Source organism: Amphibalanus amphitrite, unplaced genomic scaffold, assembly GCF_019059575.1.
Source record: "Amphibalanus amphitrite isolate SeventyFive unplaced genomic scaffold, NRLGWU_Aamphi_draft 000207F_arrow, whole genome shotgun sequence".
Lineage (NCBI taxonomy): Eukaryota > Metazoa > Arthropoda > Thecostraca > Balanomorpha > Balanidae > Amphibalanus > Amphibalanus amphitrite.
In genome coordinates, this window is record NW_024881702.1 from 356,514 (window position 1) to 372,469 (window position 15,956).

Here is a 15,956-nt window from a genome sequence, read left to right on the forward strand (position 1 = left end):
AAACATATTCAGCTTAGAAACTTGTACTTCCGAAGCATAAAATAGCATCACATTGACACTATATCTGATGAATTTATATGACGTAGGGTCATATAATTAAGGAACGGGAGATGTTAAAAATTGCAGTATTTTAAACTTCCTGTATATGATTAACCGGGCTCCGAAATGCTCCCGTTCAGAGATGCCCAAGGAGATGTTCAAGATCTCAGGCAACTACCGCGAGGGCTCCAACATCATCGGACTGGTGGTGTTCGCCATCGTGTTCGGCATCGTCATCAGCATGATGAAGAAGCAGGGCGAGATCCTGCTGCAGTTCTTCACGGCCATGTCGGAGGCGATGATGTACCTGACCCGCATCGTCATCTGGTAAGGGGCCGATGCGCGCACATCCGGCCGACAGCCGCCCTCGTCGTTGGAATGGCGTCAGGTTATTCCGAATGTATGCTCAAGTTACCTGCCCTGTTGGTAGAATGAGGTAGTTATATTATCCTTCTTGTATTGCTTCTGCGATTGTCAATCCGCAATATTTCAGTCTTTATGCCCACGTGCAAAGACTGCGTCAGGGCATGCTGAATGCTCAAGGTACCCTGTGAGTCGAATGGGGAATATTATCCTCCTTCTACTCCTTCTGCGATTGACAATACACGACACTTCAGTCTCTGTGCCCGGGTGGGTGTGCTGATATATTTTTTATGTGAAGAATGAGATTCGCAATTCCAAGTGATAAAATCGCCGGTAAAATCGGCGTCCGTTACCGGGAAGTGTTCGCTGTATTGTTTTTTTCGCATACGCGTCATTGCTGCTCGTCTTATGATGAAAAGGCTCGACTGATGCCCGGCCCGAACAACGCGTCCCCGCATGTGCTGACATCTTTGGGATCGCTGCCTAAGCCTGAGCTTGCATGCCTATAGTCATGTAGGCGATGACATAGGTATTGCTATTTATCTACTTTTTCTTGTCTCCAGTCCTCATGCCTGCGCTGATGATTTTAGTCTTTAACCCTCGCCGAACCTTTGGAGGATGCTTAACCCGCGCCCCACTGGAGGGGGGGGGGGCTATTCATAGCCCTCCTCCCGTTTTTCTGCAATAACTTCCAAACCGCTTGACGTATCGACGCCAAAATTTTAGTACCTTCGGCTGCATCGATTTGACACCGTGTGTCAAAATACGAACTTCGTAACTACCATAGGTCGGTCGGAAATGACGTCAGAGTGACGTCATGTTCGGCCGATTTCGACGCAAAACATTAAAACACGGCAATCGCTCCCAAGAGCTCAGTTTTTAAGCTAGATCCAATTTCTTTGCATGAGAGGGCTCAGAATAGACTGCGCTATCAAACTTTTTCTCGGATTTTAGAATTTTGGAAATTTTAAAAATCATATATATTATATAATTTAAAAAAAATATATTTTCATTTTTTTGACTTTTCGAAAAACCGGAATGTATGTGATAGTACACATGGTTATGACTTATTCTAGCAAGTTTTAGTTAAGTATCTTAAAAAATGGCCAAGTTACCTATACCTACGCATTATTGCAAAAAATCACAATTATAAGTTTTTCAAATCAATTTTCGGTACGTTTTTGACATCGTCCACCAATATAAATAGCACCATCGTGTTCCTGAGCTCCAACTGCATCCGATAGACATGTTTTTTGTTGAAAAATTTCAACTTTGAAATTTGACCTTTTTTTGACCTGAAAGTGACCTGACCTTAGCTATATTCAGATGAAAATGGCCTCAAATGACACAGGTGACACCGAATTCAACATCTATGGCCTAAATGGACCATAAAACATGTGTCACGTGACCGACCTATGACATAAGATTTCCGTGACCTATGATGACCTGACCCTGACCTGAAAATCAAAGTACAAGTTTGGTTCCCTCAGGGTATCTAAAGCATCTGTTCACGAGTGTGTAAACCAAAAATCAGCCTGATCTGACTTGTAAGACTGCAGCCAGAGCCCCAAAAGTGAACAAGCCAAATATCGATAATTTTTACTTTGACCTGACCTACCTGTGACGTCATCGGTGAGCTCGAGGTCAATGAAATTAGGTTTCGCTCGACAGTTTTTCCGGGACTATCAGATGCCGTTTGAATTTTGCGATCGGCCCAGTAGTTTCGGAGCTAGGAGGGGGCTATGAATAGCCCCCCCCCCCCGCCCCCCAGTGGGGCGTGTTATACACAGACCCCAGTGGGGCGCGGGTTAGGTCTTGTAAGTTTCATCTCTCTGTGAAAGCTATTCTGGCATTGTGGTCTGTGGGCGTTGCAAAGTTGCGACATTTTAGAATCATGTTCACTTATGACTTCACACTTCATACCTAGGACAGTGACCTGACCTGACCTGAAAAATCAGTTGGTGTTCCAAGATCTGGCTTGAATCAAACGTCATGCGTGCCAGCTTTTAGTCCTCTATCGCCAGAGTGTTCGGAGCAATCGCAAAAACACTACCCTTCCCCTGCGCCGGCAAGACTAATACCTATTTTAGACTAGCTCGCACGCTCTAACCAATAGCTATTTGTGATAGCTTCCTTAAAAGTTAAACCTATTACAAAAGAACACTTGGCGCACTTTAAGCACTTAGAGATAGAAGCGCGAAATATTCAGTACCAATTATATCAGTCACCAATGATCAATGTCACCCCAATCGCAACCCAATCATTAATTTGGCATCATCTGTAGTAAAAAAAGATCGAGCCCCCTGATGACGTTACAAGCTCGGTTTACTAGCCGACACGGCAAATTTTGACTTCATCAAACGAAAATTCGAGCGGCTTCCAAAATGCATTTTTAACCCGCGCCCTGCTGGGGCTACTGGATTTTCACGCCCTGTCGGAAGGAAGGGGGGGGGGCACAATGAACACCCCATTCTAACTTGACTCCTGGACCACGAAGTGACAAGCGGTAGGCGGCGTTCGAAAAAGCGTGAAAAATAATGACGATATTATACCGGTCATTTTTTAGGTTAGATCAAATGTTAGGTAACCAGGGATCATTAAAGGTCAAAGTTCAGCTATTTCAACGTTTTTGACAAATCTCCGTAGAACTCGACAGTGAATAGAGCTACACCGCCGCAGAAAAGCGAACTTGAGGCCATGTTAGCCGTCTTTCAGAGTGATTTTCAGATCTTTCGATTGGGCCAACTTCGTCGCGTGATGCCCTTAAAGGGACCCTCCCACCTTCAAAAAAGTTAATGAATTGGCATGAAAGTGATGTCCCTTGGTTCAGAAAGAGCGAAAACGAATATCTACCAAATTTCACCGAAAAATATTCACTGGTTTTCAAGATATTAGGCTTTTACTTTTGTTTACTTTTTGGGATCTCCCCTGTTACTAGCGACTTTATTTGGAAGCAATAATTTGGCAGCCTTAAAGTGCGGCAGACGTTGCGCGCAAAGCAGCGTATACCACCACATGTTAACGATGGTTTTAGTCTAGATTTAAAAATCGTTAGATCTCCGCTGACGTCACAAATTCTAAGGGGGCATTCCAATGCATTAGCCCCTTAGAATCCCAAAACTGCAAGTTTGAAATTCCATATCTTCGAATTAAAGCATTTTTTGATGTTGTGAGTGCCCAAACCGGTATTTGCAGGCCATGGCCACCAATTTGGCTATCTCAACTCAAAACTAATGTTAAGGTGGGAGTGTCCCTTTAAAAGTAATTGTCCACCTAGTCAATGCCCTTGTTCTTCCTCATATTCGCTTTTGCATGGCTCTCTGGGGAAATTGTAATGTGACACAAGGGAAGAGAATAGGAAAAATAGTTAAATTTGCACAGCGTAACGCAGGTCGCGAAGCTCACAGACTGGCTTAGCGTGGAGATCTTGCCTTACAGCATAAAATCGCGGTGTTAAAAACAGTTCGTCAATGTCTACTTATCCCTGAATGTATGCCGCCACTAATTGTGTCTCTCTTTAAAGGTAGTGTGCCACCTTTGAAAGATTTCCCATTTTATTTTTCCTAGGATAAGAAGCTTCTGTTTTTACCTAATATCGCAAAAAAATCAAAAATGGGCCTGGAATAGTGCCTTTTTCGCCTAAAAGTTTATCGGTTTTTCGATATGTATAACAACTGTAGTGGGCTGACCTGCAAACAGGCGTCGGCAACAATCGCGAATGTGGCGCACATGTGACAATAAGCAAAGGTCATTATAGAGTTACGACGTACGGGAATGAGTTATCAGCTGTCTAATCGTAGACAACATAATGTCGAGCCTTAAACTGTAAGCCTGTATTGGTATTGTTTCTTTTATTTGGCTGTCGAACATTATTTGTGGTTTGAAATATGATTTTATGTAAAATAATTGATATGAAAAAACCGTCTCTTAAGTCTTAACCCGCGCCCCGCTGGGGGGGGGGGGAGGCAGAATCTGCCCCCCTCCCGTTTTTCGCCAATAACTTCTAAACGCGTTACGCCAGCGACGTCAAACTTTCGGTACCTTATCATACATCAATTTGACACGTTCCCTGAAAATTTGAGCGAAATCCGTCGGAAATTTTTTGAGAAATTGACGTTTTAGTGACGTCATGTTCGCCATTTTCGCCTCAAAAACGGCAAAATTTCAAACGCCGCTAACATCTTCATTTTTAAAGGAATCAAGACGTAACAAAAAAGGTTATGCGTGATTCCACTTTGTCTATCAAATGGCTATCTCGGTTTTTTGAAAATTTTGGATTTTGGCACAATTTTTTTTTTAAACTGAGTTTTTTTGGAAAATAATAATAAAATTCAAAATTTTGAGTGTATCGAAAAAACCGGAATATATGTCAGAGAAGTGGTCTATGTGCACCTACATACCAATTTTTAGAAGAATCGGTTCAAAAATGTGGGAGTTATTCAAAATTTTATGACGTCACGACACACAAAAATTTTGAAAAATGATTTTTTTGGAAGTTCTAGACCTCGTACGGAAACAAAAATAGCACCATTCGATTCGCCGTGAAAAACTGCATCAGATAGACACCTTTTTAGGCCTTAAAAACCAACTTCAAAATTTGACCTCACTTGACCTGACCTTAACCTGACCTCGACCTGAAATTCATCCAGAGGTGGTCCATATCACTTATTGAGTGTGCCTATTGAATTCTATGAGTAAAATGACCCATAAAACATGTGTCGCACATGCCCTTTACTATATTTTGTTTTTGGTGACCTGACCTGACCTGACCTGACCTTGACCTTGACCTTGACCTTGACCTTTGAATGACATTGTATGCAACGAATATTGTCTTGGTAGTCTAAGAACACGTTTTGGGCAATCAGTCTCAGTCCATTCTTCGGCAACTACGGTGCAAGGCCGATACTGTAGAAACTTGCATTTTGTACACTTGACCTGACCTTGACCTGACCTCTGACCTACTTAAGCAAAAAAATGGGCTCTTAAGATCCGCCTTGTTGAGAGCTTTCGATTGCCGTTTTCCCCGTCTTTCTACGACCATCGGTTCGGAAGTTAGACAGGGGGGGGGGCAGAATCTGCCCCCCCCCCCCTCCCAGCAGGGCGCGTATGGCTGAATAGCCCAGCGGGGCGCGGGTTAAGTTATGACCCCATTTCACCACACACAAGTGGCAGAAATGACAATGATCAGCTAACGCATTTTTCTTGGCCGAAGTCAGAGCGCGCGGCCCGACGCACCACCACCGCACCACAAAGTATGAGCAGAAGCCGCGCCCAAAGCCAGGGCCCCGGTAACGTGAGGTAGCCGAGTCGGGGCAGCGTGCGCTGACCCAAGCCGGGGCCGCAGCTTTGGGCGCGGTCTACCGCATCCCCGCGGGCAGCCCCGGGCTATCACATGACACCGGGAGGACGCGCGGCCCCGGCTTGGGTCAGCGCACGCTGCCCCGACTCGGCTACCTCACGTTACCGGGGACCTGGCTTTGGGCGCGGTCTACCGCACCACCTAACAGGCGTGTTCGAAACCGCAGGAGATGATGATGAACGGGTTTATCGAAACTTGATTGGATGAGCATACATAGTTGTAGGAACAGGGGGGGGGGGCAGGTGGGCAAGTGCCCACCCACTTTTCGAGGTGGGGGGGGGGCCAACCATGTGTTTTGGCCCACCCACTTTTTACTCGAGGCCCCTCTTCTCGATTTGAGAGGACGTCGTCACCTTCCAGAATAAACAAACTCGGTAAAAATAAGTTCCACGAATCCCTACGCACGGACTCCAAGGGGGCGTGATGGATCCAAGCCCCAAGGAGGCCCTCTGTTCATACTTGTCAGTCGAAGCCCCTGAGACTGATGGCCTGAGAGGCCCTAGTGGATCTGAGGAGGCCCCAATATCCACACTGGTCTGGGGAGGCCCCTCTATCCACACTAGTCAGAGGTCTGAGACTGGTGGTCTGGGAGACCCCTCCATCCACACTAGTCAGAATAAATTTAGGCCCCTGACACTGGCGGTCTAGCCGAGGCCCCCTACCCTCACTAGCAGTGGCGGCGGAAGGTAATTTTGGATGGGGGTGCAAAGTTTTCTCAAGGGGCCCCTCTGGAAGTTTTGGGCCCCCTTCAGTTTTTTTTAGTGATTTTTATTGACTCTTTATGAAAAACGAAGAGTTTGGAAAACTCCACATACACACAAGTTCTGTAAAAGGTTTGAAATTGCAGTGTACCTACCTGTCTCAAATAATGAAAGCAAAAAGAAGCAAATGCAGCTAGTTTTTATCGGCTAATCTTTTAGTCTAGCCACCACCCGCAGCGTCTCATACCACTTTTTCTGGATCCGCAGTGGACCATTGAGGGCCCTACGAGACCGTTCCAAGAAGACCGTGTTTAGAAGCCCCTTGGAAACCGACCACATAGAAACTCCTTCAGAGAACTACATGACTCCCCAGGGCCCAGACTGAATGAGCCCTCCGATCAGGGTCAGTCCCTTGAAAGTTGCTGAAAGGTTTCAGAAGGCAGTATAGGCTCGAAAGTCTTTTGAGGGCTCTCAGAAACCGGCATCGGACCCCCAAAAAGCCTGTATATGGAGGCCCTCCAAAGCCTGGATGGAGGCCACAGGAGCCGATGTTTAGCCTAAAGAGCTGGTATGGAGGACTGAATAGAGGAAGGGGGTCTCAGTGGGGCCTTCAGGGGCAAGCGTTTGAGCCCCAAAAGTATGTGTGGGGTCTTAGAGGCAGGTAACCCCTGGGGTATGCACGGGGTCCCAGGAGCTCGCGTGTGAGCCCTAACCTAATATTCGGCTGGCAGCCACTAGAACCAGCATGGGGATTCTTACTTCTTAGAAGCCGCTTAGACCCACATTTCATGGGTCATGAGTCCCAAGAGTCGATGTAGGGGCCATAAAAGCCGGTGTAGGGCCCATGGCCCCATAAGTTCTGACATTGAGACTCTCAGAGGTCGGCGACGGGGCACCAAGAGCAGATAAAGTGCCTCAACAAGCCGACATGGGGCCTGAGAATCAGTGTGGAATTCCAGGAGCCTGCGTGAGCTCTCGGAGACCTTCGTATTTCGTAAGGTCCACAAAGGTCGTTGGATCATCTGAATCTGAACTCTGCGGGTTCCTCAGAAGCCAGTATGTCTCCTGGCACCTGCCTGCGTTGAGTTGAGACCCTCCGAGGCCGTCGTAGGGTTCTTCAGAGGCCAGCGTTGGCCCTTGAAACCTTCGTTAGGCCCTAGAAGCCGTCAAGAGGGCCCTCAGAGGTCAGCATGGCCCCTGGAGCCTGCCTGCGTCGAGGCCCTCAGAGGCCGTCGTGGGGCCCTCAGACGCCAGGCAGTGTGGGCCTTTGGAGCTTGCGCTGGGTCTTAGAGACCATCGTGAGGGCCCAGAGAGGTCGTCGTCAGAGCCCTCAGCCCCTCAGGGACCGTCCTGGGGTTCTCAGAAGTTGTTGTGAGGGCCTTTAGATGCCTTCGAGAGGATCACCAGAGGTCGTCATGAGGGTCCTTGGCCATATTGAGGGTCTTTATGGGTCTTCTGAAGTCAAATGGGCCGTCAGACTTGATTTGGGTCTAGGGCCGTCACAAGGGCCCTCAGAGACCGTCGTAGAGGCCCTCAGAGGCCAGTGGGGCCCCTGGAGTCCTGTAGGACCCTCAGCGGTCGTCCTGAGGGCCCTTAGTGGTCGTTATAGGGCCCCAGGGGACAGAGTTCGTCGTGAGAGCCCTCAGAGATCATCGTAAGGGCCCTCAGAGGCCGTCATAGGGGCCCTCAGAGGCCAGTGTGGCCCCTGGAGTCTCCTTGGGGCCCTGGAGTCTCTGTGGGACCCTCAGCGGTCGTCATGAGGGCCCTTAGTGACCGTTATAGGGCCCAAGGGGACAAAGCCCTCAAGTGGGAGCCCTCAGAGATCGTCATAAAAGGGCCCTCTGAGGCCATCATGGGCCTCAGATGCCGCGTGGAGCACCAAACGCGGCTCGGAGTCGGGACACTTCTAGCCGGTGTGGGGGCCCCAAAGACTAGCATGGGGCGTTCCTGACCATAATTGGACATCCCGGATGATTCCACATCAGTGTTCGTTTCCCGATCACTGGTTTTCAGGAGAAATGTATAGGATGGTGCGACGGGCTCCTTGAACGGATTTTGGGGGTGCAAAAAGATATGTTTGCACCCCCATGCTTTTCGATGGGGGTGCAGCTGCACCCCCTGCACCCTCTATTCCGCCGCCACTGCTCACTAGTCAGAGGAGGCCCCTCTATCCTCAATAGTTATAAGAAGCCCCTGAGACTGATGGTCTGGGAGGCCTATCCATCTACACAGTAGTCAGCCAGGAGGCCCCTGAAACTGATGACCTGAGGGGCCCTTATAATCACACCAGGCAGAAGAGGCACATGATACTGATGGACTGAGAGGCCCTTCTATTTATACTGGCCACAGGAGACACCCAAAACTTTCGGTCCGGGAGGTCCCTCAATCCGGCACCAGTCAGAAGAGTCCCCTGAGACTGATGGCCTGGAAAGCCCTTATAATCACACTAGGCAGAGGAGGCCCCTGAGACTGATGGTATGAGAGGCCCTCATATTCACACCAGTCAGAAGAGGCCCCCGAGGCTGATGGCTGTGAGGCCCTTCTGTTCATATAACTGGCCACTGGTGGCCCCTGAAACCGGTGATCTGGGAGGGCCCTCAGCCCTGGGAGGTCAGAGAGGTCCACTCCTAATGAATCTGAGGGGGCCCTCTATCCACATTTACACTTTTCTAGGGAGGCCCCCGAGACTGATGGTCTGAGAGGCCCTTTTATTTATACTGTCCACAGGAGCCCCCTGAGATTAATGGTCTGAGAGGCTCTTCTATTTATACTAACCAGAGGAGGCCCCTAGGATTGATGATCTAACAGGCCCTTCTATTTATACTAGCCAGAGGAGGCCCATGAGGCTGATGGTCTGAGAGGCCCTTCTATTCAAACTAGGCAGATGAGGCCCCTGAGAATGATAGTCCGAAGAGCCATGCGGCGGCAACTGGCCGTGGCCATATTTCGGCTCGGTAGGGCCCCACAGAGCTCACGAGAGCACCTCAAGGGCTCCTAAGTAGACACGCTTATCCCCACGTGCCACGCCGGCTTCTGAAGGCTCCTTGTAGGCATCTAAGGGCCCTTTCCGGCCTCTAGCGGCTCCACCCGCCTGTGATGGCTCCACACCAGTGTTTATGAGCGCCACACAGCGGCGCCTTTGAGGGTCATACTAGTGTCTCTTAGGGCCCTATATCGGTTGCTCTGGGGGCCCCACACCGGCGCCTCTGTGGGCCACCACACCTGTGCATCTCAAGGCTCTATAGGTACATCTGAAGGACCCACCCCGACACCTCTGAGGGCCCCAGACCAGTATCTTGGAGCTCGGAAGGCCCCACACCGGTGACTCTGAGGACTCACCGGCTCCTGAGAGCACCATGTTGATGTCTAACGGCTCCACAAGGCCACTGAAGGCACCACACAAGCTCTCACTGAGCTCTTATGTCCATGTACCGGCCTCTGAGGGATTTAAGCCAGCGCATTCATAGCTCCACACCAGCAATTGTAAGGGCTTCACACTGAAGTATCTGAGGGTTCCACACCGGTGTCTCTAAGGGCCACATACCGGCATCTCTGAGGGCCCATATCGGCATCTCTGAGGGCCCCATACCGGCGTCTCCGAGGGTCCACATCTGGCGGGCACCCATCAGCGACTGAAGGTCCCACACTGTCGACTCCGAGAGCCCCATCTGCGTCTGGGAGCACCATGCCGTCTCTAAGAACCACAGCGGCTCCTCCGTACGAAAGATGGGCGTCTCCATGCCAAAGGGGAGCGGTTCTGAGACAGTAGGGCACCTACGTGCAATAGAGGGGCGCCTATGAAGCCCATAGGGGCGCCTCAATGCGAAAGAGGGGCGCCTCTGAGGCCTACATATATGGGCGTCCACATGCAATAGAGGTCTGCAAAATGCAATTGATCAATGCCAATGGGGGTGCATTCATAAGAAACAGGGGCGCCGGCATGGCAAAGAGAGGTGCCTTCAAGTGTCCATAAAAGAGAGACACCTATGATCAGCGCACATTGTATGCGACAATGGGGCGACTGTGGGACATATAGGGATGTCTCTGATGACTATACATAGGGCGCTTATATGCCAAAGAGGGCGCCTATGAAGCTAATGGGGGCACCTGGGAAACGAGGAAGACATTTGTGTAAGGGTTTTCAGGGTTCATGCGCCGTTTGCGGCAAATACATTCTAAAAAAAATCGGAGGGGGAATAAGTTTTAAAAATGGTGCGGACTTTCTGCACTGTTCGCTTAAGCGGTTACGCCCCTGGGTACATCTGCCCGATCTCAGAAGCTAGATTTGGAGGTCATACTTGAAAGCCAGCAGGACGAGGCAAAAGTTGGAGGCCCCTGAAAATAGGAGGCCCCCTGGAAAAGGAGGCCCCTTGACAGGGTGGCCCACCCACTTTTCATGACGTTCCTATACGCCCGTGTCGGTAATAGCGATTTCAGTGTGTGCATTTATTGTTCATAGTGGTGTGAAATGTGGTTGGGGTACGACCGACAACCCGTCGGGGCGAATTTCGCACTGGGGTACTCAAAATTTGAAGAATTTAAGACGTTTCCATGAGTTTTTAAGGAATGGATAAGTTCTAAAAATCCGGTTCTCCTTATCTGGGCCATTAACTCCATACGGTCCAGGAAAGCTGGCACACTACCTTTAAAGAGAGACGGTCAGACCGACAAACAAGACAATCAGGCAATCTTGACCTAGTTATACCTAGGACTGAAATGAAGAAAGCGTCCTTCTCTTACAGTGGTGCAAAACTATGGAATAGCTTGCCCATTCATGTCCGAAACTATTCGAAAGCTGATTTTGTGAAATATATTTTGGAAAATCACGCGGTAAAATTATGCATATGTATGTTGTGTTGTTCCGGTGATATCACATTGTTCGTTGTAATAATTGCCGGTTACTCATGAGGCTTCGCTGTCTCATCAAACTTTTTGTTATAGAAAATCGCTTTTGTTCTGCATTTTGATTTCGTTGTACGTGCTTATGAATGACAGGGCACTGCGCTGCCTGTATTGTATGTATATTGTTTATGTGTGTCAATGTGTTTCCCTCTGTAATGCCCACCGAATGGTGGTTAGTGGGAATATGAAATAATAATAATAATAATAATAATAATAATAATCTCATGGGCTAGGTTAGGTGAATTTGGGTTAGATTAGGTCAGGTTAGGTCAGGTTGGGTAAGCCTGCAGGGGCAAAAATCTGCTTGACCGCGACCGCGACAAATTTGCTTGACCGCGACTCAAACCGTCTGATTGACATTATATCCCCGGGGATCATTCTTGTAGCGTCGAAAGGATGTCCTGTAGAGGCCGCACCCCGACCCCGTCTGACCGCTGACCCGACCCCGTCTGACCGCTGAGCCGACCCCGTCTGACCTCTGACCCGACCCCGTCTGACCGCTGACCTCTGGCCGCTGCTGACCCGGGCCGCTGCTGACCTCTGGCTGCTGCTGTTCCGGGCCGCTGCTGACCTGTGGCTGCTGCTGACCTGTGGCCACCGTCTGCCGCAGGCTCTCCCCTGTCGGCGTGTGCTTCCTGATCGCGGCCAAGATTCTGGAGCTGGAGTCGTTCTCGGTGCTGCTCGGCCAGCTGGGAATGTACTTTCTGACCGTGCTCATCGGGCTGACCGTGCACGGCTTTGTCGTGCTGCTGCTGCTCTACACGCTCGTGGTGCGCAAGCTGCCGTTCGGATTCGTGGCCAACATCGTCCAGCCGCTGGCCACCGCCTTCGGCACCTCCTCCAGGTCAGTGGCCTGACCTGTGCCCAGCTCCGTGACCTGGCCTGTGCCCTGCACGGCTCCCCAGCTCTGTGACCTGGCCTGTGCCCTGCACGGCTCCCCAGCTCTGTGACCTGGCCTATACTGTGCACGGCTCCCCGGCTCTGTGACCTGACCTGCGTCCCGCCCGCTCCCCAGCTCTGTGACCTGACCTGCGTCCCGCCCACTCCCTAGCTCTGTGACCTGACCTGTGTCCCGCCCGCTCCCCAGCACTGTGACCTGACCTGTGTCCCGCCCGCTCCCCAGCTCTGTGACCTGACTTGCGTCCCGCCCGCTCCCCAGCTCTGTGACCTGACCTGTGTCCCGCCCGCTCCCCAGCTCTGTGACCTGACCTGTGTCCCGCCCGCTCCCTAGCTCTGTGACCTGACCTGTGCCCCGCCCGCTCCCCAGCTCTGTGACCTGACCTGTGTCCCGCCCGCTCCCCAGCTCTGTGACCTGACCCGTGTCCCGCCCGCTCCCCAGCTCTGTGACCTGACCTGTGTCCCGCCCGCTCCCCAGGTCTGTGACCTGACCTGTGCCCCGCCCGCTCCCCAGCTCTGTGACCTGACTTGCGTCCCGCCCGCTCCCCAGCTCTGTGACCTGACCTGTGTCCCGCCCGCTCCCCAGCTCTGTGACCTGACTTGCGTCCCGCCCGCTCCCCAGCTCTGTGACCTGACCTGTGTCCCGCCCGCTCCCCAGCTCTGTGACCTGACCTGTGTCCCGCCCGCTCCTCAGCTCTGTGACCTGATCTGTGTCCCGCCCGCTCCCCAGCTCTGTGACCTGACCTGTGTCCCGCCCGCTCCCCAGCTCTGTGACCTGACCTGTGTCCCACCCGCTCCCCAGCTCTGTGACCTGACCTGCGTCCCGCCCGCTCCCCAGCTCTGTGACCTGACCTGTGTCCCGCCCGCTCCCCAGCTCTGTGACCTGACCTGTGTCCCGCCCGCTCCCTAGCTCTGTGACCTGACCTGTGCCCCGCCCGCTCCCCAGCTCTGATAGTGTCCCGCCCGCTCCCCAGCTCGGCCACGCTGCCACTGACAATCGCCGCGCTGGAGGAGAAGAACGGCGTCGACCCGCGCATCGCCCGGTTCGTGCTGCCCATCGGCGCCACCATCAACATGGACGGCACGGCGCTGTACGAGGCCGTGGCGGCCATCTTCATCGCCCAGGTGCGCGGCGTCACGCTCGGGCTCGGCCAGATCATCGCCATCAGGTGAGAGTGACGGCGCTGACACGCGGGCTGGCTACTGCCATCAGGTGAGGGTGACGGCGCTGACACGCGGGCTGGCTACTGCTAGGTCCTGACGCCGGGAAGAGGGGGCTCGACTCGGTGTGGGAGTGACGCCCTTTTGCAGTACCTATTGTGATCGATGTGTTACTACATATCGATACTTGTAACCAATACTCCACACTCCATTGGGCATTGATGCTCAAGAGACACTGCTCACATCGGATACTGCTCATGATACTGCTCCTTATGGTTGTTTTCATGCATACCTTCACTCGGGCCATCCATCCTACATTAACATTATTTATAAATTTGTCTGCAGCTGCAGCCTTGCTTAGCTATCATTTATGCTACCTTGGCTCTTCTATCCATCATCTATTGGACCGCAGTTTCTCTAGTTATGATTTGCACACTCGACCATTACAACTTATAACGATTTGGAAATGCTTCCTGTCTGACATCCACACACACAGTTGGTCTTACACACACGTGAGCCTTACACCATGTGCCGGTGTTGTGTGCCGTACACTGTGTGCCGGTGTTGTGAGCCTTACACCATGTGCCGATGTTGTGTGCCGTACACTGTGTGCCGGTGTTGTGAGCCGTACACTGTGTGCCGGTGTTGTGAGCCGTACACCATGTGCCGGTGTTGTGTGCCGTACACTGTGTGCCGGTGTTGTGTGTCGGCGGCTGACGCGTGCCTCTGTTGCAGCATCACGGCGACGGCGGCCAGTATCGGCGCGGCCGGCATCCCGCAGGCGGGTCTGGTCACCATGGTGATGGTCCTGGACACGGTCGGACTGCCCGCCGGCGACGTGTCGCTCATCCTGGCCGTCGACTGGCTGCTGTGAGTCGGCCGGCAGCGCGGCCAGCGCCACCGGCCAGCTGGGTGGGCACGGGTGGTGAATGGCGCCGTCAGCCGCGCCTATGGACTCTCCGTGTTCCGGTGACACGGCGAGCGATGTATGGTCTCGGTGAGGACGGACCGTGCCGGCCGGCGCGGCGCCAATCAGCATCTGTCTCGCGGCTGGCACCGCCACAAGCATAGGCGCGGGAGCCGGGGGGGGGCAGTGGGGGCAGCTTGCCCCCCCAACCCAACTCTGGGGCCGTGGGGGCGATGCCCCCACAGCTTTGAGACGGAATGCCACACTTTTTTGCTTTTTTTCTTTTTGTTGAAAAAGCCAAGGAATGAAAAATAAGTGGCCTAAAACCGGTGAGAAAACTAGATTTGGGGGTACCCTAGGTTGATCTCTATTATGGTGTGCCCCCCCCCCCCCCCAGTCTGAACGTAATTCCCGAGCCCCTGGCCACAAGGTTTGACGTTCTCGATGGCGGTGACTGTGCGTGTTGCCATGGAAACCACGGCTAGAGACCGGAGGGCGGAATACCCTTATTTTGAGAAATGTCTGATTAGCCGATCGGGCATTGACCAGCGGCTGGACAGAGACGTGGAGCCGATCGGGCATTGACCAGCGGCTGGACAGAGACGCGGAGCCGATCGGGCATTGACCAGCGGCTGGACAGAGACGCGCTGTTTGCCGGTGCGTGTTCCAGGGATTACGAGCGGCCAGTGATCCGGCCTAGTACCTAATGGTGGCAGACGTGTCCCCCCCCCCCCTGCCGCTGCGCCATTGGCAGCTATCGGAACACGTTATTGCTAACTGTGTTGCCGAGCTCAGGATGCATAATCAGTCAACACAGATGCGGATAATACTATGTGAGAATGTGCCTGTTTTACCACGTCAAAGGTCAGGTCTCTAAAAATCATCATAGGTTAACCGAGTTTCACCTACCTGATCTTACTGGCATTGGAAATTGAGTTTTATTTATTTCTCTTACATGTGCCTACCTAGCAGCTAGGTAGGATTTGTTGTCCATTGCGGTCCAGAAGAGACGTTAAAGGGATGGCTGATGAGTTCTATTTAAAAAAGGGGGTTCAAAAATGGTTCATATTTCTTATAGCATATACCTAAATCGCAAAAACGTTGTTTGCAATAACACCTTTCAGGTAGGCGCATTTTGGTGCAGCTAGTGACAGTGATGAAAGTTAGTTTGTTAGGAGAAGCCTTTATAAAATAGTCCCCTAGGGTGGAGCTATTTTATATTGTTTTAGCTGCAAAGAAATGGAAGAATAACGGTCATGTTAAGGATTTTGCATCGCCATTTGATTTGTAATTAAATTTGGATCGTTCTGGCAAAAATCAGTTTTCCAAATCTGCTTACTATACAGGGTGAGTTTTTCAACTGGTAAAAAGTAAACATCAATGGTGGTCTTAAAATCGAAAAACGCGTGGACAAAAACAATGCACGTGTCGAATGCATCTGGAACATTTTGTATGGTATCATGACTGGTCCGTTTTTACCGACGGTCTTGACCCCACGGGGGGTCTGAAAATGCCCAACCAAACGGGCTCGCCCAGTCCATTGCCGTTCAATAAAGAACAATACGAGTGGGTGATAATGGAGTATGGGCAGGCATCGGTAAAATCCTTTATGAAAGGATTGCATTCC

At 51.5% G+C, this 15,956-nt stretch overlaps 1 protein-coding gene across 1 annotated transcript in view; it reads left to right on the forward strand.

The window, feature by feature from the left end:
* Positions 1-15,956, forward strand: part of LOC122385075 (excitatory amino acid transporter 1-like) — a 103,101-nt gene that overhangs the window by 82,979 nt on the left and 4,166 nt on the right. The window contains exons 5-8 of the mRNA XM_043373070.1: positions 180-366; positions 11,975-12,208; positions 13,236-13,430; positions 14,158-14,292. Coding sequence (XP_043229005.1) covers positions 180-366; positions 11,975-12,208; positions 13,236-13,430; positions 14,158-14,292 — 751 coding nt within the window. The remainder of the gene's footprint in view (positions 1-179; positions 367-11,974; positions 12,209-13,235; positions 13,431-14,157; positions 14,293-15,956) is intronic.